Source organism: Pezoporus occidentalis, unplaced genomic scaffold, assembly GCF_034315485.1.
Source record: "Pezoporus occidentalis ecotype Australia unplaced genomic scaffold, CSIRO_AGI_Poc_V1 ctg21, whole genome shotgun sequence".
NCBI classification, from domain to species: Eukaryota; Metazoa; Chordata; class Aves; order Psittaciformes; family Psittacidae; genus Pezoporus; species Pezoporus occidentalis.
The window spans coordinates 5,491,155-5,515,194 of record NW_026913964.1 but is presented as its reverse complement, the minus strand read 5'-3'; the positions used below and the strand labels follow the sequence as shown (position 1 = coordinate 5,515,194).

At 36.9% G+C, this 24,040-nt stretch overlaps 1 protein-coding gene across 1 annotated transcript in view; it reads left to right on the top strand.

Moving 5' to 3' along the window:
* Positions 1-24,040, top strand: part of SPRED1 (sprouty related EVH1 domain containing 1) — a 62,136-nt gene that overhangs the window by 28,405 nt on the left and 9,691 nt on the right. Inside the window, exons 2-4 of the mRNA XM_062619334.1 lie at positions 8,015-8,189; positions 17,439-17,607; positions 18,862-18,911. Of these exons, the coding sequence (XP_062475318.1) occupies positions 8,015-8,189; positions 17,439-17,607; positions 18,862-18,911 (394 nt within the window). The remainder of the gene's footprint in view (positions 1-8,014; positions 8,190-17,438; positions 17,608-18,861; positions 18,912-24,040) is intronic.

Here is a 24,040-nt window from a genome sequence, read left to right as displayed (position 1 = left end):
AGTACTGAGGTGCTGGTTTGAAACTAGCACATTCAGTACAGCCTTCTTACAGAAGTCACACATCCTCAAAGGAGCTAAAGTTGTTCATAAGGAATCATACTAGGTCTCCTTTCAGTGTTTTAATTACCTTAATCTTCACTGGTCAGGAACTTTATTACAAAATGACTTGTTGATGAGTGCATTCACATCTCATGTTAACAAAGTCTCGAGAATTATGCCATCCTTAATCTTGATGGTTAGATGACAAATAGCTTTGACTATGAGGGTGATCTAATTGTACTTGCATACTTGAGTGCTCAGGGGCTTTGTGAGTTTGTAAGACTGGAGGAAAATGGCCCTGAGATAAAAGAGAATTCTGACTTGTTCAGATATTACTATTACCTGAAAAACTTTCCTTTAATTATATATCATAAACTGTAGTAATCATTGCTATTTCAAGGAAAATAAAAGACACACCTGAGTCTGTAAGCTTAATTTTAAATAAATAAAGAGGTGTTTCCTTCTAGACTGGATGGATGTTGTCTGACATTTAGTGGAAGTGTTGTCTTAGTTTTCAGTGGAATCTGCCTTCAGCTACAAACTTGTGCTTGTACCAGGTTTGCTGAAGCGTGGAGGAAAATGAAAAGCTTGTCTCCTATCGTTTCTTTAGGTGTTCCTCTATTTCTGCCAGGTTGGAAAGAATTGGTAACTTGTCTAAAAATTTAATTCTTTCTTTATTTGTGGACTTTTTCATCTTTACCTACATGTTTGCATGGTGAGCAAGTCACAACAACACATGGTATCAGTACCTGATAGCTTAATTGCTACTTGATAAGAAGCGAGTAGTGATGTCACAGAATTTAGAAGAGGGTACAGACAGTTCTCTGCTATAAATGGAGTAAAGAGATTCCTCTGGATCTTAAGAAATTTTGGGGTAAGGAGGAAAAAAAAGTGAGAATACAGAGGGGGAGAAGTCTGGCTGGGATGAAGAGTGAATATTCTTGGAGTTTGTGGCTGTCAACTTGTAAAACATGAAACAAATTTAGGGTTTTCTGGAGGAAACCCATTAAACTTGGGCATATACATAGCAAGATCTGACCACTCAAATTGTGTTACCCCATCTCCCTAAAATGGATGGATCCAGCAGTCCCTGGTACCAGCAGTCCTCTTCTGTTAAGCAGGCAGCTGTGGAGGTCATTAAAAAGCATCTTCCATGTCCAGCTCATCTCACCAGCTCTTACAAAGGGGAACTGCATACTGTAAACCATCCTTTTAGCTCAGCTATGCATGTCCAAAACCGGTGGACCCATCTTTGAATGTTACTTTGATTCTTTTTAACTCCTGTGGGGAGGTGTAGAAAGAAAAATAAGTGTGTTTGGGTTTTTTATTTGCTGTGTATTTGATATCAGATGCTATTTTCTAAGTAATATAGCTTAATGGAATGGTGTTAACAGAATCCGTACTATTATGAAAACTTAGGCCTCTAGAAGGCAGTTGCTTTAAAAGTGGTGGAACGCAAGCATGTGTCATGATCTCAGTTAATGTGCTAAAATACTACTTCATTTAACCAATCCTCACGGATGACATACGGAAGTAATAGAAACTAGCTGCAATTACTAAACAAGAGGAGGTGCTGGGGAGCAAGACTAAAATACTATTCACAGAAATGTCAAATGTCTACTTTGTGTGTAGTTTTCATGGTTTTCAGATCTTTACAACAGCTTCATGTTCTCTTGTGCTTTGCAAAAACTTGTGCAGTAGTAGCTACTATTCCTTGTAGCATTGGCTACTTTACATAGTCACAAATCTTAAGTTGTTGGTATTCAAATACGAATGTGGTTCTAGTGCTTCTATCATTATTTTTCTGATTTTTGTGTCCTAAAGTACACTTTGTAACAGTAATATACTGTTTTAACGGTTTCCCATTGTGGACACTTGTTCATTTGTGTCTCATTATCCTCTTTGAACTGTAGGTGCACTGTCAAAATTCTTTGTTTTACAAGACTTCTGCTAAATAATAATTGTGTAATCAGGTATTTTTGGCTCTTGCAGAATACCAGTTATCCCCTCGTTATGCAGTGGAGTTTTACACATAGTTTTTTCCTTTGCCATTTTGGGTTCTAGCCCTTTTGCTTGGTAGTTCAAGTTTATGTAAGTAAAATTTTATGTTGGTTTGGTTGGGTTTTTTGTTTGAGTGGGAGTGTCCTATTCAGGTTTTTCTGCAAAGTGCAAAGCTCTTCAGTAAATCGATGTGGTACCAGCATGCTAAATGTAGCAGTATTTGTCTATAGTTCCTCCTGGAAATCCATGTCTTTTTTTGCTAAGCTACTCATAAAATAAACTTCCTAGACATAGTAGCCACGTGTGGTTGCTGTTACCTCCTGTCTTTACTGTGAGGGATACCTCTTGCCTCTATCTTAAAGGAGAAAATCTGCAATGTTTTGCCTTCTGTGAGCATAATAGTTTGATGTATATTCTGATTTGCTGGTACGATTTTGAGAGGAGAAAAGTAACAGTCATGCAAGGCAGAGCCGGATGTAGTATCTGTTATTATGGCAAAACATATATAGTTTCCTTTTCCTAAAAATTAATAGGATATATTGTCATGTTTCATTGATGTAAATTGTCTTCTTTAGTACTCATGCTATATTTGCATGTCCTTCTGTTCTAGATAAGTCATTAATGTTTTGTGCCACTGGCAGTCATTCTCTAAACTTTTAGAAACAAAGGGATATATAGCATCAGCAGTGAAGGGATATGTTCATGTGATACTGGTTAAATCATTTATTTTTTTCTAGATTGAGTCAATACTCAAGAAATGTTATCTGCAAGTAAAGCAGACCAGCTCAGTGATCTGGTATTACCTTTTGGTATTCTGGGTATGCACATACTCAAGAGCACTTCCCTAGCTGGGAATTGTAAAATCTTCTGCTAAGCTGTTTGGACAATAAGAACCATAAAAAGCCAAGTGTAATTCATGTATGTTCTTTGAGTGAGGCTGCAGACACACAAGTATATTGCACCAGAAGTTGGAGGGATTAAAGTACACGTGTAAAGTGACAGTCAAAGGTAAAGAGCCTTGATCCGTGACCAGTTCACCAGTTCTGATTTGGAGATCAGCCTGGAGTTGTTACTTTGCGTGCCAGCAAAGATAGTTTAATTTCATGGCAAAGTGTGTCACGATTTTTCAGAACGCCTTTTTCTTCTCAGCCTTGTCAGAAGTGTTTAAATAGCAGTTGTGCATAGTGACAACTCTTACTTCAAAGTATCATGAATTCCCATAAATTAACCCGTATTATATTTATAAAGTTGTATTTTATTGAAATTGCTATGCTTTGAAATATGGTATTAAATAAAAGAAAGGAACACAGAATAATTGAGGTTGAAAGGGACCTCTGGATGTCATCTTAGCCACCACCCCCTGCTCAAGGAGGACTATATCCAGGAGGCTTTTGAGTATCTCTGAAGGATGAAGATACCACAACCGCAACTTGTGCCAGTGCTCAGGCACCCAAACAGTGAAAAAGTCATTCCTGATGTTAAAATGTATTTCTGTATGTTGATAAGATACCTCTGAGTCTTTCCCAGGCTGAACAGTTCCAGTTTTCTCAGCCTTCCCTCATGACACATGCTCCAGTCCCATAGCCATCTTACTGGCCTTTGCTGGACTCTGCCAGTAGCTCCTTATCACTTTTGTTTTGGGTGCTCAGCACTGGATGTGGCTATCCAGGTATGCCCTCACCGTGCTGAGCAGAGTGCTCCCTTGACCTCATGGCAGTGCTTCTCCCAAGGCCAGGACACCGCTGGCATCCACTGTCTCAAGGGCACATTGCCAGCTTTCTGTGAATCTGGTGTCCACGTGAAACCCAGGGTCTCTTTCTGCAAATCTGCTTTCCAGCTTTGAAAGAAACCATAATGTCAGATATTTTTGCTGAAGCTAAGAGGGTCTGTTTCTCATATAGTTCAGGTTATAATTCCCATTGAAGATCCAGGTTTCTCGATGATGATGATGGTATTAAGCTTTATAGTACTAAAAGCAATTTGCAGTTACAGTTCAATTGTATTAACAAACATTTCTGAGATCATTGTTACTGTTTCTCAGTCCTATATTAAAATAGTAATGTGCAGGATGCAATACAAATAAAAGAATGGTAATGCTTAATATGAATCTAGGAGAGGGAAGACTTGTATACTGTTGGAACTGGGTTCAAATAAATGTAATGCGACAATAAATAAATGTAATTCAACAAGCATGGCAGGGGGGTTGGATCTTAAGATCCTTTCCAATCCAAGCCATTCTATGATTCTGTAAGATAGCTGCTTTTGGTTTTTTTCTTTTCCTCCTTCAACATCTCTTCCCCTTTTTCTTCGGGAAAAATATTTTGGCAGAAAATTTTTAACCTTCATTCTCTTTTGGAACACTGATGGAAGAAAAGACAAATGTAATAATGTTCGGTATCTTGAATTGGCTTGGTATTACACATAAGAAATGCCAAAAATTGTCAAAATAATTTCTTTTTTTATAAAAAAGAAAAAAAAAATTCGTGATGAAATTACAATTGTGTTCCTTCCCCCAGCCACCAAACGCAAGATCAGTTGCTGAGCTGAAGTTCCCAGCCTGTCAAGATCAGTGGCTTGCTTCCTTGGCTTGAACAACAGTTTGGTCATCCAGATCATAAGTCATTTTGGGCCCAAGAGCATTATACTCGTATAAACAAGTTTTTGGAGGGAGGAGAGTGCCTTTGAAGCCTGTGGTCAGATTTTAATGCTTGATGCTCTTAAAATAAAGTTGATGGCAGGCAAGGACTGTAAGTCTTGTATCTTCCCTGTCCAAGCCCTTTATGTCTGCCCCTGAATGCTTTCTCGGGCTTCTTAGCTCACCCCACTCCAGCTTTTGATTTTCTGGAACAAGAATCATCTTCATTTGCTAATACTTCTAGAATGAAACTGGGGACAATATGTTAAACTTACCTTAAGATGACTTCTGCCTCAAGTTTCCAGTTGCCACAACCAAAATCAGGGGGTCTCAGGAACGATTGTATATAATGCGACAGGTTTGGGCCTGCTGTTGCAGTGCTGCTCTTCATGGTATGTTTCGCATGCTTGTGGTAGTAATAGAGCAATGCTCAACTGATTGCCCAGTTTGGTTGGTTTTCTTTTGTTTAGTTGTTCCTGATAGAGCTGCTAAACGTGCAAGAGTAGGTAGAAATACTACATTGTAGGTGTGGTGCTGGAAAACACTGGGGCCTTGTGTGGCCTTTTCCCACAGCTAAGCTACATCAGCAGTTCAGCATTTTGTTACAAAATTCCCAAATGTGGATGGGGGCTGAAACGCTTAGAGATACAAGCATTTCGGTAGCACCACGGATGTGCCAGGCAGGTGCTGTTTTGTTTGCAGAGGATTTTGGAAATGGAAATCACTCATAAGTTCTTCTGCTGATTTGTGGCTAATTGCAAGCCAGCTTGTATTGTTACTAAAAATAACTATTGTTGCCAATTTTGAGTCCCTGTAAAATCTAAAAAATAACCACAACACAAAACTAAGCAATCTCTTCATAATCTTTGGCATTGTTACAGGTACAGTAGTGAATTTTTCTGGTTAATTTACAGGGTGGTTCTCTGAAAAAGCTGTTTCCATTTAAGAGGTTATTCATTAGGTATTACCTGTTGGGGAGTTTTATTTTGGCTGCTGCACTAATGCAGTGGATTTGACAGTAGTTTCTAGAATATTTGAAAGGGTAAATCTTGTTTAACAACAGTTTAGAAAACATGGAAGCAACACACAAGAATGTTAAGTAAACCAGACTAGGTGGCTCTGTATAGGGAAGTGGGGGAAAAAACCCAATACTGACAAAAATCTTATGGCAGATGGAAGTAACAAAGCTATTGAGGTATGATATGTATCCTCCACCTTAGCTTCTCCTTAGCAATCCTTGAGCAGAAAATGGATATGGAGTGTAAACTTTCATTTAAAAAAAAAAAAAAAAGTTATTCTGTTATAGTTCAAGTTTTTTCATGTAGCCTGAGTGAAGTTCTGTGATTCTGTAAGTCCTGCGATATCCCTAAATGATGTTTAACTGAACTGCTCCTACAGTCTGTTGGTATGCAAGAGATCACTAATACTAAGATTTATGACCAAATTTATAGAATGAATAACTTTTAAGCTGAATTGTTGGTTCACTTGAGTGGAGAATAGCAAAGAGTGTAGGTTTAACTAGTTGGTGCATCCCGTTTCTGTTTCACAGGAAAGTCCCAGTGTGCTCAGTTTCTGTAAGAAGAGGCCTCTTCACCTGAGACATACGAGATAAAACACTATCTGTCTGAAGTGTACAACTACAGCCTGAACTTATCTCTAACTGAAATACAGTAATAGAGACCAATTTTCAGTAATATTATTAAGCACCAAGATATAGCCATTTTTATTTGCAGCTCTTAGAATTGATAGATGCATACAATGAAGGATTGGAATTTTCTTGATTATATTTATCTGCTGTGTGGGAGAAGTTACTAAAAGATGTTTGTACAGAAATGGTGAGAAACATTGACTGAACTGTCATTTTAACTATGAGGTTTAGGGGGAGGAGGAGGAGGCTGATTTTTTGCTTGGAGGGAGCAAACAAAGTCTCTGCAAACAAATTCACTTGCCTATAAACTAAAATTAGATAGTCTTGTTTTATTTCCCATTTTGCAAGCCATTATGCATTTGAGCTGTAGATGCTTGCAGCAAAATTCTCTTATATTTATATCTATATGTGAATCATATGTGTGAATCATGTGTGTGAGAATGCAATATATTAAGTACGCAACCTTCAGTTATTTTGGGACATTTTGGAAAATAAAAAAAAAGCAAGAAGTGATCACTTTAAAATACAACAATTGGATGAATGGTTATATCGCAAATAATTTTGTCCAGAAGGAACAACTTTTTTGTTGTCTAATGTTTCCTGTTCAGTCCATAAATTTGATATTACTCATGCTAAGTGGCATAAATACTTAAGCCCTCAATCAGCAGTGTGTTGCAGAAGATACTGTGAAGCTCATTTCTTTCAAAGTGTTGGAATCTTCATTCATGGACTGTTGCATTCATGCAGTAAACCATACTTTGAAAGTAGGATCTTGTACCGTCCTTGGTAAGTCATGGGACTTTCCAGCTGATGTAGCAGCAAATTCATAACCAAAGCTAAAATGTGTCATTATTTTAAAAGAAATAAAACCTGAGAGTGTCACCAAAACCTTTTTGTAAGACTCTGGAAAAGGAATTTGGCTTTTAATAAATGAAATAATAACCATTTTGTTTATTTTATAAAAACATTAAGTCATGGAAAAAGCTGTTAAATTGTAAAATGCAAATAATTTTCCACACACTGCAAATACAGGAGAGAATGAGCTAGTAGATACTGCAAATAGTAAGTTTTAAGTAGCCATAACTGGTTTTGTTGTCAAACCCCACAGTGTGTATGTCCTGACCTACCCTTGCAAAGGACGGGTTATGTGTGTGGGGAAGAGGTACAGAGGAATGAAGGGAAGCAGGGTTTCTGGCTAGAAGCCCGTTCTTGTTTAGATTTCAGTGGCAGAAGGCCTGACCTCTTTCTGCTTTCTTGTTCTCTTTTCTGTGCAATTTCATGGTGGCTGACTGGCTTCATGATTAGTCTAAAATAAATCAAGAGTTGTTTCTTACTCTCTTCCCACCCCTGACCCTCTAGCTAGATCACTGACTGTAAAGATTTTGACAAATATGATTTTGACTCTGAGGAACTACATTGTCTGGTTAAGTTTTTTTTAAAACAAATTGCATGTAAGCCCCAAGAAGTCCTAATGAAGGCATAAAACTACAGAGGAACATTTTTTTAGTGGGTTGTCTTAGACTGGTTTCTTTTAGGTGGCTGTTACGGAAGGATTAATCCTCCACAATGTGATCATGATCTTGGTTGTGGGTTTATAATTTTTTATTGTTATTGTTTTGGTTTTCTATTTAAGTACATTTAGCTGGGTTTTGTTTATGGAAAACTAATTTCTTCTTTTGCATCTCTTCCAGTAATAGTTATGCACGAGTGCGAGCTGTGGTGATGACCCGGGATGACTCAAGTGGTGGATGGTTACCACTTGGAGGGGGTGGACTAAGCTGTGTCACAGTCTTCAAAGTCATTCCCCAGGAAGAGAATAGCTGTGCTGATTTTCTTATCCATGGAGAACGACTCAGGGATAAAACGGTAACAATTTACATCTGTTTAATGTTCCTATTAAAACCACATAGGACCTAAGAGTAGATGTTTGTTTATTGTTGCTTGTAGGCTAGAAAGTAAATTTATAGTCTCAGCCTCATGCTGTTGCTTAGCTTTTGTCCATATCAATGATTATATACCTAAAGAGCCATTTATTTGTTTTAGGTGTAATACCATGCATTTCTAGAATTAAGCACATTGATCTTTTAGAAACTTTAGAAGATACTTTTTGTTCATTGCAAATTTCCATCTGTTTGGGGAAAGAGTTTGCTATTCAGGTGTTTTTTCTAATCAAGGGTTAAAGTTAAAACTACTTATTAACCTGTTTATACACCAATGATATTGTGTATAATAGGAGTGTTGGAAAATTAGAACTTGTTAAAAACACAAGTCTAGAGGAATTCCTTTACTGAGGAACTGATTCAGTTGTGGAATTTGCCTATGGCAAAATGTAGCCGTTGTACATGAAAACAACTTTTGTATTGGATGAAAGCATGAAGCTTACAAGGCCCAAGAATTGATCTGGTTTGATGAACAGCAGACAGTACTCATTTATCAGCTACATTAAATTAAGTACCAGAAACTTGCCTTAAATAGCCTCACAAAAGGAAAACTGGGGTAGGATCTCAGCCATTTCTACATGCAGACCTATAGAAGATGTTAACGTTGCTTGGCTACTTATGTGCTAAATAGGTTTCTGATGGGGGCGGTGTCTTACTGTGGAAACAGAAGTGAGGAAAGCACAAAACCTCCATCTTAGTGACTTCTATGAAGAACTTACTCTTTGCTGCCAATAATCTATGATTCCTGTATAAGCTTAAAGGTAGAACTGCTTCTTAGACTGTACTGGTGATTCTTTCTCAACTATACCAGTTTGTTTCTTGAGGCAGCACTGCTGAATTTTCTGCCTTACTGTGGCTGTTGTAGGAAGAGAGCATATAAATAGAAATTCTGCTGACTCAGTTGTTTCAGGGAGGCGTAGTGCTGTTAGCAGAGTACCCTGTGTTCCTGCACAACTATGTGCACCTGCAGTTCCTTCCTCACTTCGCAGTAGTTCCCTTTAGAACTTTTTTTAGCCTTATTGAGGCTGGTTTTGAGGAGCTTAATTGCATTTAGAGATACTTGACAGTTTTCTCTTAATTTTTAATACTTTTGACATTCACAGCTTGCCTTCAGAATCTGAGGGTAATAAAATGCTCGGAACTGAAAGCTGGTTTAATGTTTCTCCCTCATGCATATGAAAATGTCGTAGCCATCAGCATCCTGATCTGCTTGCACTCACTCTCCTGCTTCCCCTAGGCGAGCCTTGTTTTTGTTTCCACTGCTGGTAGTAGGCTTTAAATGTCTCTGCTCCTCTTCCTGTCCAAAATTGAGCTCAGGTTAGTATGAATGCTTTCCAAACATTGTCCTGAACAGTTGGTTTGGGTGCTTGGTTTTTCTTTTTTCTTTTTTCTTTTTTTTTGTTGGTTTGGGTTTTTTTGTGTGTCCCCCATCCTTTGTCCATCTGTCCTCCCCCCTGCTGCCCACAGATGTGACTAACTAGTCTGTCACTGTGGATTTTCATCTTGCAGCAGTTTTAGGAAGTTGCTGTTGGAAGTCAGTTCCTCAAAAACATAGGATAAAAGATGGAAGAAATGCAACTAAGAAGAACACCTATCCAGTGTATATTGAATAAAGTTCAGGGAACTAACAAATTCACATTAAGGCTATGGGGAGGAATACTGTAGAGCAAGTGATGCTTGGTAATGGAGTAAAATGAAGCTATATGTGTGTGTATTTCCTCAGACTTCAAATAATGCATTTATAAGCAACAGCTAGTGCGTAACAAATTAACAACAGTTGCACAGTATGCAACAATACCTCTGTTGGCATGAAAGAAACAAGATCCTACACCAAGGTATGTGAGGATCTTGTTGGGTGATAACACTTTCAGAAGGACTGGAAGTCAAGAAGTGGAAGAGAAATTCTGTTGGTTGTTGATCCAGTCACTGTTTTGATTTTCAGTATAATTAATGCTTTTTCCGAAGACATTCCTTTGGATTCACTGTTCAAGCACACATTTAAACCTTTTCTTTAATGAAGCAAAACAACTGGGTTTTTAGTCAAAATAGAGTTGACAGGTGACTATTATATTTCATAACACAAAGAAAAGACCAAGAAAAATAACACCAAGAAGTTGAAATGCAATTAACACTTTCAACAGAAAGGGTGAAGAAGGCTGTGTTCTCAAAGAGGAGTTACTTCAGTGACACAAAACACTTTCTTCTTTTTTTTCTGTAAAAATAAAGTAAAAGTTGAAGTTGTTCTGGGTTCATCATGTTCACTGTTGAGTAGGGACTAGGTATTTTGATCATCTGATTTTGAAGAAGAGTTATACTGAGTCAGCTGTTTCCATGCTCCAACATCACTCTAATCTCATTTTAGAATGGCCTTAGTGTGTAAATCTGTATATCTGAATAATCTTTGAGGTTAGTTGTACTTGGTTTACTTGGTTGCTCTGCCATTATATTTGCAAAGAGAAAGTGGCAGTATTGTTTTAAAAAAGCTCATCAACCATAAATCATTTTGAACATTTCCGTTATTCAGACTTTGAGCAGGTGTCCTCAGGAATGCTTAAGCTGTTGTAGTATCCAGAAGTCATTACAGCTCAGTCAGCTGGATCACAATTTCCAAGCCACTCACTTTTTTGCAGACTACACACAGCCATTTCTGAAAATACTCCTATGGATTAAAAAAGAAAGTATTCTTTAAAAATGAAATCTTCCCTCTCTCTACACACCTCTCCCTCCCCCATTGTACATTGTTAAAATACCTTTGTAACTAGATCATATTTTTATTTCCTCCGGCCCATAAGTTGTTCTTTTCTGAACTGGCTCAGCTTCCAGAAAAGGTTTAGAAATTCCCCTATTCTAGAAAGCCTATAGCATGAAATTTGGAGCATTTTTCTGGGACACAGGGAAGTGTGGGGTTTGAAATACCTCAGGTTAGAGAGCAACTGTTATTCAGATAATTACTTCTACCTAAGATATATGGGAATCATAACGCCAGTATGATTGTTGTTGTCAGCCTGTGTGTCAGTAGAAAGGTAGACTTTATTCCAAAGAAACTTGAAATCCATAGGTGTGGTATTGATGGCGGTATCTTCCAGGTGCCTCTTTAATAGTTATAATAAAAAATAATTAGATATCTTTTATCTCTTCTCTTACTGTTGCTTGTAAACTAGCTTTAGTTGCTGCTTTTCCAAGTACTGCTTCTGACACTGCATTGCAATTCCATTCCAGTGTGTTGGATCTCTCCATATATTTTATAGGTTATGTAGGCATTTAATAATAATTAATTAAAGACACTAGATCTCAGTCAGTAACTTGGCTCTGTAAATTAAATACTTTGGGACTGACCATCAAAATATCGAAGTTCCTTGTTGGGGGTGGAGTGGTGATGCGGGCAGTGGATGTGGAGGAGGGTGAGAGTTTCTTGTTGTTTCTTTATATACCCAAGAGTTAAATTGCTGTCAGCTGTTTTATGAGCTACTTTCAGTCTACATGTAGAAGTTCCAAAGTTTTTGTGCAGTACCAAGCTAACTTAAAACATGTCATGGGGTTCACAAAAAGGATCCTAGTTATCTGAGAAAAAAAATCAAAGTGGTGACACCACTGAATTAATTTACGAAAGGGAATGCTCCACAGTAGTTTGCTCAGGTTGTTTAGATCTGACTTGGAATGTAAGGGTATTTCTTGAAGACTGACATAATTACATGTTTCTTCCTTTATTATACTCACCTTCCTAGATCTGGCTCCAGCCAGTCTGCTTGGAGCAACTGCACTCCCTCCTAACCTGGTCAGGTCTGCTGCTCTCTTTTACTGTGTTTACAGTAGCTCTCTTCTGTCTTAATAGTATTAGTGTTAAACATACATTAGGCTCAGCCTCACAGTTTTTTAGGGTTTGGTGAGTTTTACATTCTGGAGTGAAAAGTCTGATGTTTACTTAAAGGTCTTCATTTCTTGAATGAGAAGTCTAACAGACTTTTCTGCTTGATTTCTTTTTTTTTCTTTTTTTTTTTTTTTTTTTTATTCTCCAGTCCTTTGCCATGCAAGTGTTTAGGGAAAGAAAACAAGAAGTGAGTGGTATCTTTTGGGTCATGAGTTGGGAGTGACAAAGTTTACAACCTTTCTTGTGAAGAAGAGGTACTTGTATAAAAGGGAAGATACAAAGCTGAAACTGAATATAGATACTGCTCTGTTCTAAAAATCTACTGTTCAGAAACTTAATCATTTACTTTTTAATTAGCTTTAAAGATTGAGAAAAGATTGGTTCTCATGAGAGGTAGTACAGCCCTTACATTATCTTTCTTTTTGAATTAGGATTAAAAAAAGCACACACAAGATTATAATCATATCACTGGGGCCACATGGTCTATAGCATGAATATACTCGGGTCATGCTGCTTGGTCCCAAGACTAGAGAAAAGCCTTTGATAATGTTCAGTAGAAAAGGCATTGAGAAATTTCACCAAACCTATGCGGTTACATGTTTGTAGATTGGGGCTGGGAATGAAAAATGGGGAAAATACCTACGTGTAATACTGTATTTAAGCTGTTGAAAGTACAGCTAGAAACTGGAAAAATGGTATCCAGAATCTAGAAATGTTCGATTAGGGGGTCTGATATCAAAATGGAATTTTATCTGAAATGCTTGTTTCTGAAATAAGCCCTAGATAATGATGCTAATATTTTTGCTCATTTTTGTTAAAAAGTATTTGGGTTTGAAATGTTGAGGTTTAAAATTTCTCACTTTAGAGATTCAACTTGTCTACACAAGACAAATAATATCTTTAAAGAATACAGCTTGTAGAAGTGTATCAAGCAAGTATTTTTATGGTTAGCTGTGAACTTGTTAGTGTTGTACTTAATGACATACGGATATTAAAGGGTTTTTTTTATTTTTTTTTTTTTGGTCATTGAATAGTAGTAGGTAGACATAGCCCTGTTTATGCTCTGAGAATTTAGATCTTGATCATGTGGATCTGGAGCTCTTCTGGTTTGAGTCTGAGAACTGCAACATTTCCCATTACATGCTAAGGTGGCTGCTTCGTATTGGTGTTGAAGTCTTATATTAAGCTTCTAAATAAAGAAAACCTTCAGAACAGTAACCCATGTCTATTAAAAAAAAACCTGTTTTGTTAGACCAGTCAGTCTCACATCTGTGCCTGGCAAAATCTTGGAGCAGATTCTCCTGGAAGCCATGCTAAGGCACATTGAAAACAACAAGGTGCTTGGTGACAGCCAGCATGGCTTCACTAAGGGGAAATCCTGCCTGACCAATTTGGTGGCCTTCTATGATGAGAATACGGAACTGATGGACAAGAGTAGAGCAGTTGACGTCATCTACCTGGACTTGTGCAAAGTGTTCAACACTGTCCCACACGACATCCTTCTCTCTAAATTGGAGAGACATCAATTTGATAGGTGGACCACTGGGTGGATAAAGAACTGGCTGGATGGCCGCAGGCAAATAGTTGTGGTCAATGGCTCAGTGTCCAGCTGGAGACCAGTAACGAGTGGCGTCCCTCAGGGATCGGTGTTGGGACTGGTCTTGTTTAACATCTTTGTTGCTGACATGGACAGTGAGATTGAGTGCGCCCTCAGCAAGTTTGCCGATGACACCAAGCTCTGTGGTTCGGTTGATAGCTTGGAGGGAAGGAATGCCATCCAGAGGGACCTTGACACGCTTGTGAGGTGGGCTGCTGCCAACCTCATGAGGTTTAACCATGCCAAGTGCAAGGTCCTACACCTGGGTGGGAGCAATCCCAGGCACAGCTACAGGTTGGGCAGAGAAGAGATTCAGAGCAGCCCTGTGGAGAAGGACTTGGGGGTGTTGGTTGTTGAGAAAATGAACATGAGCCGGTTTCAGTGTGCGCTCACAGCCCAGAAAGCCAATCATATCCTGGGCTGCATCAAAAGGAGCGTGACCAGCAGGTCAAAGGAGGTGATCCTGCCCCTCTACTCTGCTCTTGTGAGACCTCACTTGGAGTATTGTGCACAGTTCTGGTGTCCTCAACATAAAAAGGACATGGAACTGTTGGAACAAGTCCAGAGGAGGGCCACGAGGATGATCAGGGGACTGGAGCACCTCCCGTATGAAGATAGGCTGAGAAAGTTGGAGCTGTTGAGCCTGGAGAAGAGAAGGCTGAGTGGAGACCTCATAGCAGCCTTCCAGTATCTGAAGGGGTCCTATAAGGGTGCTGAGGAGGGACTCTTCATGAGAGACTGTACTGGTAGGACAAGGGGTAATGGGTTAAAACTTAAACAGGGGAAGTTTAGATTGGATATAAGGAAGAAGTTCTTTACTGTAAGGGTGGTGAGGCACTGGAATGGGTTGCCCAGGGAAGTTGTGTATGCTCCACCCCCATGATGGTGTTCAGCGCCAGGTTGGACAGAGCCTTGGGTGAGATGGTTTAGTGTGAGGTGTCCCTGGGTTTTTGTTGTGCTTATCACTGGAGATCTTAGGGAAGGTCTACCTAAAAAAGGGTTTCAGAAGGCAGTTTTTTGATAGCTGTGTGGGAGAGTATTATGCCATCTTCACATATGTAGAGAGTTCAGACCATAGGAAAGTACAGTAAAAATATGTGGAGTTTTGGATGTTTTGAAGACATGAAAACAGTAAGTTGTATTGCTAAAGGCTTGGTTTCCAGTTCCAGGCTTTGGAGATAGATGTATTAGGGCACTTCCTCCCCAGTTCTGCTGGTTGTTTACATGCTTCAGCGTGAAGAAGCCTTTGATGACATTGTTTAACAGGGGAAAAAAAAATACATTGTGAAGTGTAAAAGTGTTCTGGTGATGTGGTAATGTTTTAGGAGATCGTTGGGGCTTTTTTTTGATTGGTTTAGGGTTTTTATATTTCTGTGTGCAACAAAAACTATGGAAGGCAGGGATTTTATAGATTACTGTGCCACTGCTAATTTCGACCCACATCTATTGAGTTTTCTCTCAGGTTGGGTAGGCATAAAGTCTCACCTATATGGTTTCTTATATTTCATAACACATACAATTTTGATGCAACTAATTTTTCCCCTTTCAGTGCCATTAACCACTTGCCTCATGTGTTAGCTGGTCTATTTTCATACAGCTTTAAATCTGAAAAATAAGTATTGTGCTGTTAAACTCGTTGTTTCCTCAAATCAGTCTGAAAATAACTGGTGTTTGATAAGATGTTTGCTTGTTCTGTTAATGATTGAATAATTGTTTTGTTAATGATTGGTTTCATTTGTTTTATGAAATATTGTGAGGTTTGGAGGTTGGGGGGGTGTTTGAAGGTTGAGATGGTAGAAGTGTTTTTTGGGTTAGGGGTTTGGTTTGGGGGGTTTCTGCTTTGTTTTGGATTTCTTTGAAAATTATAGCTTTGACTCAATAAAGTATTAATCCAGTAGTTTATCTCCAGTGGTACGTTATCTTTTAAAAATGCTTGTCATTCAGGTTTGAATTTTCAGTATGAAATAATCTGGATTAACTCCTTTGGGAGCAAGTATTCACTAGGATGCTGTGAAATGCAGTACTTCTTGTTGATGTTTTGGGTGAAATTGCACACAAAATATAGTGTGAAAAAGCTGGTGTTAAATATAGTAGAGATCCCCCAAAAGTACTCGCAGACCTAGAAAATGAAGTGGTTTGAGAAACCTTCAAATTTTAACTCCTCATTTTAGGAGCAAACAAGTTTAAAAGCATCAAAAGGGACAAAGAATGATCATTTAATACACCTTAGAACTGCAGAACTATACTATCTTCTTTTTTTTTTTTTTTTTAAAATCCTGCAGCACCTTTTCCTGCACACCTGCAGCAAATAATTAAGATTCTTTCCTGTGCTTCCTTGTAGACAGGTGTACCTACATTTTGTTGACCATTTAGGGAATCAGAGTGGAGTAACAAAAATTATTTCTGGGCATATAAACTGGAAGAGTTTATATGTGCAGAAATAATGTCATCCTTCTAGTGACAGAGCTAAAAGGCAGTAAAACTCAAGATGATTAATGATGGGGTGTAGGGTAATGAAGAGCAAGAGGAAGAAAAATCCACAACCGTTTTCCTATACAATCGATAAGGAAAGGAGAGAAAGAACACAAAGGATTTGCAAGAATAATCTAAGTTCAGACATATATTTCTTTCAAAATTTGGAGGTTAACTGTTATAATTAACCTCATTTTTTCCACATGCTGTAAGAAATTTTGTATTTTTTCTCTCAAAGCTGCATACATAACAATTAAATATTTAATTCTGGAAATACATTAATGTTAAAATGATATTATAATTCCTCAATCATCTCTCAGTAGGGGTTTTAGAATCTAGTAGTAATACAGCAATGCGGGTTGTCTTGCTGTGCCATTTATTATACCTAGTGCAACAGGAAAATATCAGTGCATGTCCCTCTGTAATTTCTTGTTCACCTTGGATTGTTTTTAATCAAGAAACATTCAATGTAACAATGTTGCATAACATAAATTTTGCAGATAAGTGAATTATGCAGATATTTCTAAAAACAGGCAATTTAGAGTGGGGGAATGATGTTGAAGGCTGCAACTTTGCTTCATAACTGAATGTGCATGTATATGTTTTTGTTGCCAAATAATTCTGTTAATTATTCCTAATTACTGTTTTCATTATAGTTGAGCACGAGCCATAAATACATTTGTGTCTAGGTACAGGCAGTAATAGGTTCAAAAAGATTTTAGTTCTGATTAATTTCAGTTTTTAAAATGATTCTCCTGTCTGGTAGCCTTTCTGGGAGACAACTGATGTGGCCTGAAAGCAGCATTAAGTTAGTCTAGTGCTTAAAAGTTTGATAGAATAAGTATACAAATGAGATAACCAGTGATAAACTAATACTTGATATCAGCACGGTAATGTTTTTTGAAGTGTGGCCTATTTCATTTGCTGAATATCTAGCAAGTCTATACTGACAGAAGTGCTCGCTGTAGGGATCATGTATTTTTGAGGCTGGGAAGATTTACTCTGTATAAAAATAGTGTCCTTAACCCATACCACCTATGAGTAACACTTAGTGAATAATTTGACCATAATGGAAAATAGGTTAAAATTACATCCTTGTAACAGGAAGAAATTTGAACTAGAGGCCCTTACCCACTCTTATGATGTATGTTTTCTGGTAACTCACAAAGACTAAATTTTGTTCTCAAATTTGATATATTGGTCAGTGGTATCTTTTCTTTCTGTCTTCTTTCTGGAAGGTGGTCTTGGAATGCACATTAAAGAAGGACCTTGTTTACAACAAAGTTACTCCTACTTTTTACCACTGGAAGATTGATGACAAAAAGTTTGGCCTCACATTTCAGAGTCCTGCTGATGCAAGAGCATTTGATAGAGGTATTCGGAGAGCAGTAGAGGATATTTCTCAAGGTACATATTTCAGATGAAGGGTGGGGGGGAGGGTATCGCGACTGTTTAGTAAATAAGTCAAAGCACTTTGCTTAACATTAATGCTGGCAATATTTAAGGATGTGAATTGATTTATAGCGTATTGAGATTTTAACAGGTTTTTAATAGTACTTCCGGCATTTCTAAAGTGCCATTGATCTAAGTGTCTTAAGCTGTTTCACAGACACTAATGAGGTAATTTCTCAAAATATCCTGTCATAATAAAGCATTGCCTCTATTTTTTTAGTGATGAAGAAATGGGGGAAGCTAGAGTGTTACTTGCCTTACTTGGATCTTTCTAGAAGCTTGTAACAGCCTCTTACGTTCTTAAAGGATAAACTGTTAAGACTCCTTGAGTTCTCTTTTTATCTGCATGTGCTTTCATTTAATGGTTCTATTTGTTTACTAACAGCTGACAGAGTAGTTCTGAGAAGAGGTTTAGATGGGACAGCAGAAAAATTTAATAGCAATATGGCTAACTGAAAACTAGTGAGCAAACTGAAGAACATCAAGCTTAGATTTTGAACTGAAAGTATGGTAAATGTGCTCCTGCACAGGGAGAGGCCAGGAGGGAAGAGAACTGTTGTTTATTGAATAGAAAGAACATCTCTTTCAAGCTTGTGAAAAGTGACTTAAAGGGAGAAATTCAAACAAAATATTCTGAGCTATTGATGTACTGTAAACTTAGGTATTTAATGTGTGTTATTATACTAGCAAAGGGAGAAACATTTCTGAAGGGAAATCCTTTTTGACATACTAGAATGACTTACTTCTTTTGAATTGTGCCGATATTACCCATGTCCCTGCAGGAGAAATAACTGGAGAACTTATGAATCCTTTCTTCACTTAGGGTCTCACAGTTCCAATTTCTGCTGATTTATATCAAAATACACCATAGTGAGCATTTATACCAACCAAAAGTATCTGCCTCTAATTTTCAAAATGTTATATTAGCAAGAATATATTCCCTTGCTTCTGACTTCTGATAACACTTTGAAAACGCTTTTACAAGAAAGGTGTCAACAAGACAGAGGAGTGTGGCTAGGAGTACTCAGTGTATAAAATGCAGAATGTGTAAATGAATGGTACTTATTAAAAGAAACTTGAAATACACTGGTTAAAAAAGCCAGCATATTTGTATTAACACAGCCAAATACTGAAGGGTTGTGCGGACTACTGGAAGCAGTAAACTGTAAATAAAAAGAAAATAACCTTGTCTTTTTACTTTTTCTGTAGGTTATCCACCCTCCCAAAATGATGTTGAAGTGGCAGAAGACTGCTTTCAGGTGAGCATTCAAATTTTTAAATTAATTGTGCAGTTTTTTTAATTAATTGAACAATCGTTTCCATTAGAATAAACAAAATAAGAGGAGTGCCAAAATTCAGTTTAATGAAATAAGTTCCAGAACAATTATGTAGAAGGCTTACAATATTGTCTATTGACAAGTAGGTGGTCAATAGGATGATTAACCATCCTGAGTTTTATTTTTACGTTTACAATGTCTGCTTTTACAACCTCTCAAGAGGTTAGGTATCCTGTTCTAATTCATGGGAAGATGAAATACTATTCTGGGAAAATAAGAATCAAAGGATCAGGAGTTTTCTTCTTTTACATGCACGTCCTGTTTTTTTCCCAGATCTCACTCTACAGTGATAGACGCTTCTGACATTATATAGTTAGAGTTGAAAAGATGCTGAGTTAGTAGTTAAAAGAATCTAGTCCAAACAAGGGTGGAAGTTCAGCTAATTTTTTAAAAGACACTGAAGATAAAGCAGTCATTTGCCGAGTTTCACATTTTTCTTGATCCATATTTACACCATTCAATATAGGTCATAATGGCATAAAATGTAAAAACTCACTTTCTTCTATGCTTCAGATTTGTAATGCTTTACACAAATACAGGTACTGTAACACTCGTGTAGCACTACCTGGTAATATCCAAGAATCTGTGTACTTAACAAGTCAGTATAAATGGATATTATGGATACATATATACATAAAACAGATATAACTGAGTAAAAATGTACTTGTGTCTATGTGTGTGTATCATTTCTTCTTTCCTGTTTACAGTTTCAGGGAAAGTCTTGGCTTTATTCACACATACATTCAATTTTCAGAGCGCAGAAATTTAAGATGGAACTGATTTAGAAACAAGTTGACTCAGGCGTCTTAGTGACTATTCAGAAAACTGATAGTATTCCTAATTAATTTCTTGAGGGAAAGAATTTTGTCATTTATGCAAAATTAAATCATCATTGTAGATAGATGCAGTGTAGAACCTTTGCAACACAAACCCATGAAAATTAACAGCCTGCTTTGAAGAATGGGTAAGAATCAAATTATGGTAGGAGACTGAGAGTCAAGTATTTAGAAAGGGTACTGCAGTGCAGTGGCAATGCAGGAGACTCTTCTGATTTCTTTCCATTTTATGGTAGGAGAAATTTATCTGTCTAAGTGCTGGCTGTGCAACCACCTGTTGTTCTTTATTTGCAGTGCTTTATTTTAAGGCACTTTAAAGTAAAATTGCTATAAATATTAGATATTTTGGATATAAAATAGGAGTGAGATTTTGACAGGGTGGAGGAAATGTGTGCCAAAGTTAATGCAATTCTTAATCAGCTTTTAAAAGACTTGTTTAAACACGCTTTGTTGCAAGGATTAATAATTGAGCAGTTTCTACAGGCCTAATGAGATTAGAGGAGACTAATTACCTCTTGATTATGCTGCCTAGTTGTTACATTTCTATATGAGGATGCCAAAATTGAAGCAAATGTCTGTGATTCTTTATATCTACAAAGTTTTTTGTTGGGAAACTGGAGAAAAGTGTGTTCACTTAGATGTAAATATAGATATATTTAGATACGTAAATAGATTATGTAGGTTTACTTTATATATATTTAAAATAATATGTACATTTAAAAAAAAAGCTTTCTTTATATGTAACTTACAGGTACAAATAATCTGTTTGGTATAAACTGCTGATAGAATTATCAGTTACATTCCATTTCTTCACCACCCAACACATACTACTTGATTGTAGATTCATGCTATGGATAGATAGCAAGAATTACCTGCTTTCTAGGGGCAAAAAAAGCTAGCCAGTCTCTCTTACTGTATTACTGCATACCAAAGTAAAATAAATGATTCTAGAATTGCCTATCTGCAACAATACCAGAAGGGAGAGTGGGGGTAGAAAGGCAGGGAAGGCTCAACCCACCTGGTTTAGCTATGTTTCATCTAAATGAGGTGTATGTATCAATAACAAAGCTGTAATTGTAGGATTATGAATGTCAGTGTAGAAAGGCTATAGCATTTTAGTTAGAGGCAGAGGTCTAGTCATCAAGAATATCTGGGAAATACCAAATAGTGTACATTGTCCTGCAAATGATTTCTTTCCCTTTCCAAGGCTGATATTGTTGTGACACTTGATACTCCAGGGTTTTTTAAGTTGAAGGACTAATAAGACCATTTTGCTTAATGTAAAGAGTCATGTTGACTTGTCCCCCCTTCTTCCGATTCCACTATAGTTTGAAAGAGCTAAGAATATTTTGGTTTTCCTGTTTGCTTGGGTTTTTTTTCCTGTTCTATAAACTGTTTTCCCAAATCTCTAATAGTGTTTTTGTGTAAGTTTTAGAGTATATCTATGCAAGGGCATTTTAGAATGTGAATAGAATGTTAAAGAGCAGGTTGACACTTGGATCTGAGGGGGGTGGCATATTTGTTGTTTCATCAGAACATTCTTCCAGAATTATAATTTGTAATCTCTAAGGAATGAAATACAACAGATCAAGCAGTGGAGCTCCTCCAGTTAATTAAAAATATTAAGTAGTTGTAAGTTGCTTCTAAGATAGAATATCATAAAGAGAAAAGGTTTATTTCACACTTTTTATAGCATGCTTGTTAATGCACTTACATTTTTGTCTGTACTCGGTAGTAACTATGTGTATTGGTATTCTTTGGTTTCATGTTTTTCTTTGTTAGTATAGTAAATAAAGTACCCAGGATGTCATCAGAGTACATTTGAAAATATTAATAGGTCTTTGTCAGTTACATGATTTGATGTAAAGGTGTTTTGCCTGTGCTGTTGCAGTCATCTTACACAGCTGGAATCCTGTATTTAGTGCATATTTGAGTATGTGTATGCAAGTATGAATATAGCATGTAGTTGATACATAAATTTCATTAACTGTGTTTGTAAGAATGAAGATGATTAGTGAAAGCAAAACTGCTTCATAAATTTATTTTACTGGCTGGTTATATTTGGTGCTATAGAAAGCAAATAAATTTATACAGATAAGATCAAAACACACAGCCTTCTGATCTAGTCAGTGGCACTGCTGTAAAACGTCAACGCCTACTAGTAACAAGTATTATCACATTTTGTGGATGTAGCAGGCAGAAATAGGGGTTGTCCAAAACTTGTATGTGCAACTCTTAAATGCAAATTCAAAAACTGAGCTCTTGTGCTTTCTAGACTAGCTTTTTGCTCACTATCTTGTATCTTGGGTCACTAGATTTATTTTTTTTTTATTACATTTTTTAAATAAAACCTCACAGAGAAAACATTCTTACAGAAGATCAAACTTATAATGTCAAGAAGACATAGCTTCTTTAAATGCTTTTCTGTTTGCAAGTAGTATTAAAATCTTAGTACTAAAAAATTCCATCACTTAAGGGTGTTCAGATTTGCTTGTAAAGGTTGCTAAAATTGTTATAATTGCTATTAGTTATTTAATGAACATATTATATGCAAATTGTTTAAATCATTAAGTAAGCCTTAGTCTTACTAGATTAATTTCAAATAGAAATACACAAATGAGCTAATGCAGAGTTAGCTGACTGCCTGCAATGTTTGTAAATGGATCCTGGGAATGCATATATACTTATATGGATATATACTCCTCCTTATGTAGGAGTATTTTTATGTGGTTTTGGATACTGAAATGTGTAAGTCTTGCTTTTGAGAACTGAAAAATAGAGCATTTGAGTCAATTTCTTTAAGGTTTTGTTGATTCAGCCATACTGGTGTTATTTATAGGCTAGCAATACATTTTAACAATTTTGAAGTCATAAGAAATGAAGTGCTTATGCTCTTGAGTTTCTTACTACTGGCAGAAGAAAACTTCAGGCTGGTAAGTTACAAGCAGAAAAAAAAAGTTTGGCTTGTTCCTTCAGCTACTGGTGCATTGAGCTTTTTGTCAATATGAAGGGGGAAAGGCCTGCAACTTACACGTGTCTTAAGCGGTTTTGGTGCAGGCAGGGAGGACATAAATGGTTCACATGCCTCTCTGTAAATACTCTATTTAGTGAGCTCGTTGTAAATGCAGTATTTAGTGGCCATTCAGTTTATTTTGTCTTTAACAAAAGGTTTGCAGAAGTTTTATTTTACAATAATAACTTGATGCTATGTCTTGGAAGAACATACGTGTTTACTTTTAACACTGTATTGCTTTTATGGGGTAGAAGATACATGATAAACGACTAAAGATTAGCAATATTTAGTGCACTGAATAAATTGGCTAAGTGTAGTTCCTAACTGGAAGTAATACTAGTTTATATTATCAATTTAAAATAAATCTCATACACTGTGCCAAAATTATTTGGGTTTATTAAGCTTTTTTGTATAGTAGCATTCGAGGTCTACCCCATGCCCAACACCCCACCCCACCCCCGTATCCCTAGCAGCCAGTTTGCAAGTTACAAAGTTACACTTTAGTTTACCTGTTCCTTCCTTGGAATCCCTAAAAACCTCCAGTATGCTGAGGTTATATATAATATACCTATATAATTCAGGTAGAACAGACTTGAAAGAAAAAGTTGTCTCAAATGCCTTATTCTTTTACTTGAAACTGTACAAAACATTCAAAGTAATTTAAGTAACATTTCAGTCTGTGTTAGAACTAAATACCTGATTATAATAGTTTCTTTGCCAAATATGGAAATAGTTGCTCCATCACTCTTAGAAATGGCTAAAGCAGAAGTTATTCAAATGTTTTTGAAATCTTTATCATTTATTCACAATTAAAAAAAAACAACACATTTAAATGCTTCTTGTTTTGGTTAGCGTTAAACAGCTGATTTTCAGGCCTCATGGGAAGTAAATACGAGAACTGGGGAGCAACGGAAATGTGGTCTCTTATCCATCCTTCTGTGTAATCATTAAACTTACTTAGAGCAGAACATTTTTAACAATGTTTGCAGAACAATCTTGAATTCTCTCCCAGACTTTGGCAAACTGGGAGAAGTAAGAAGAGAAAATTTGAAGAAGAGAAGCTCAGTCTGGTTTTCATTTTCTCTACAGCTGTCATCTGGTTTTGAATTCTGCTGGAGAGCTACAGCTGGAGTCATTTTATTGCTTTACCCAGCATCCTTCTGCCTGCACGCACAGAAATGTTTTAGTAGTCTTGGAAAAAA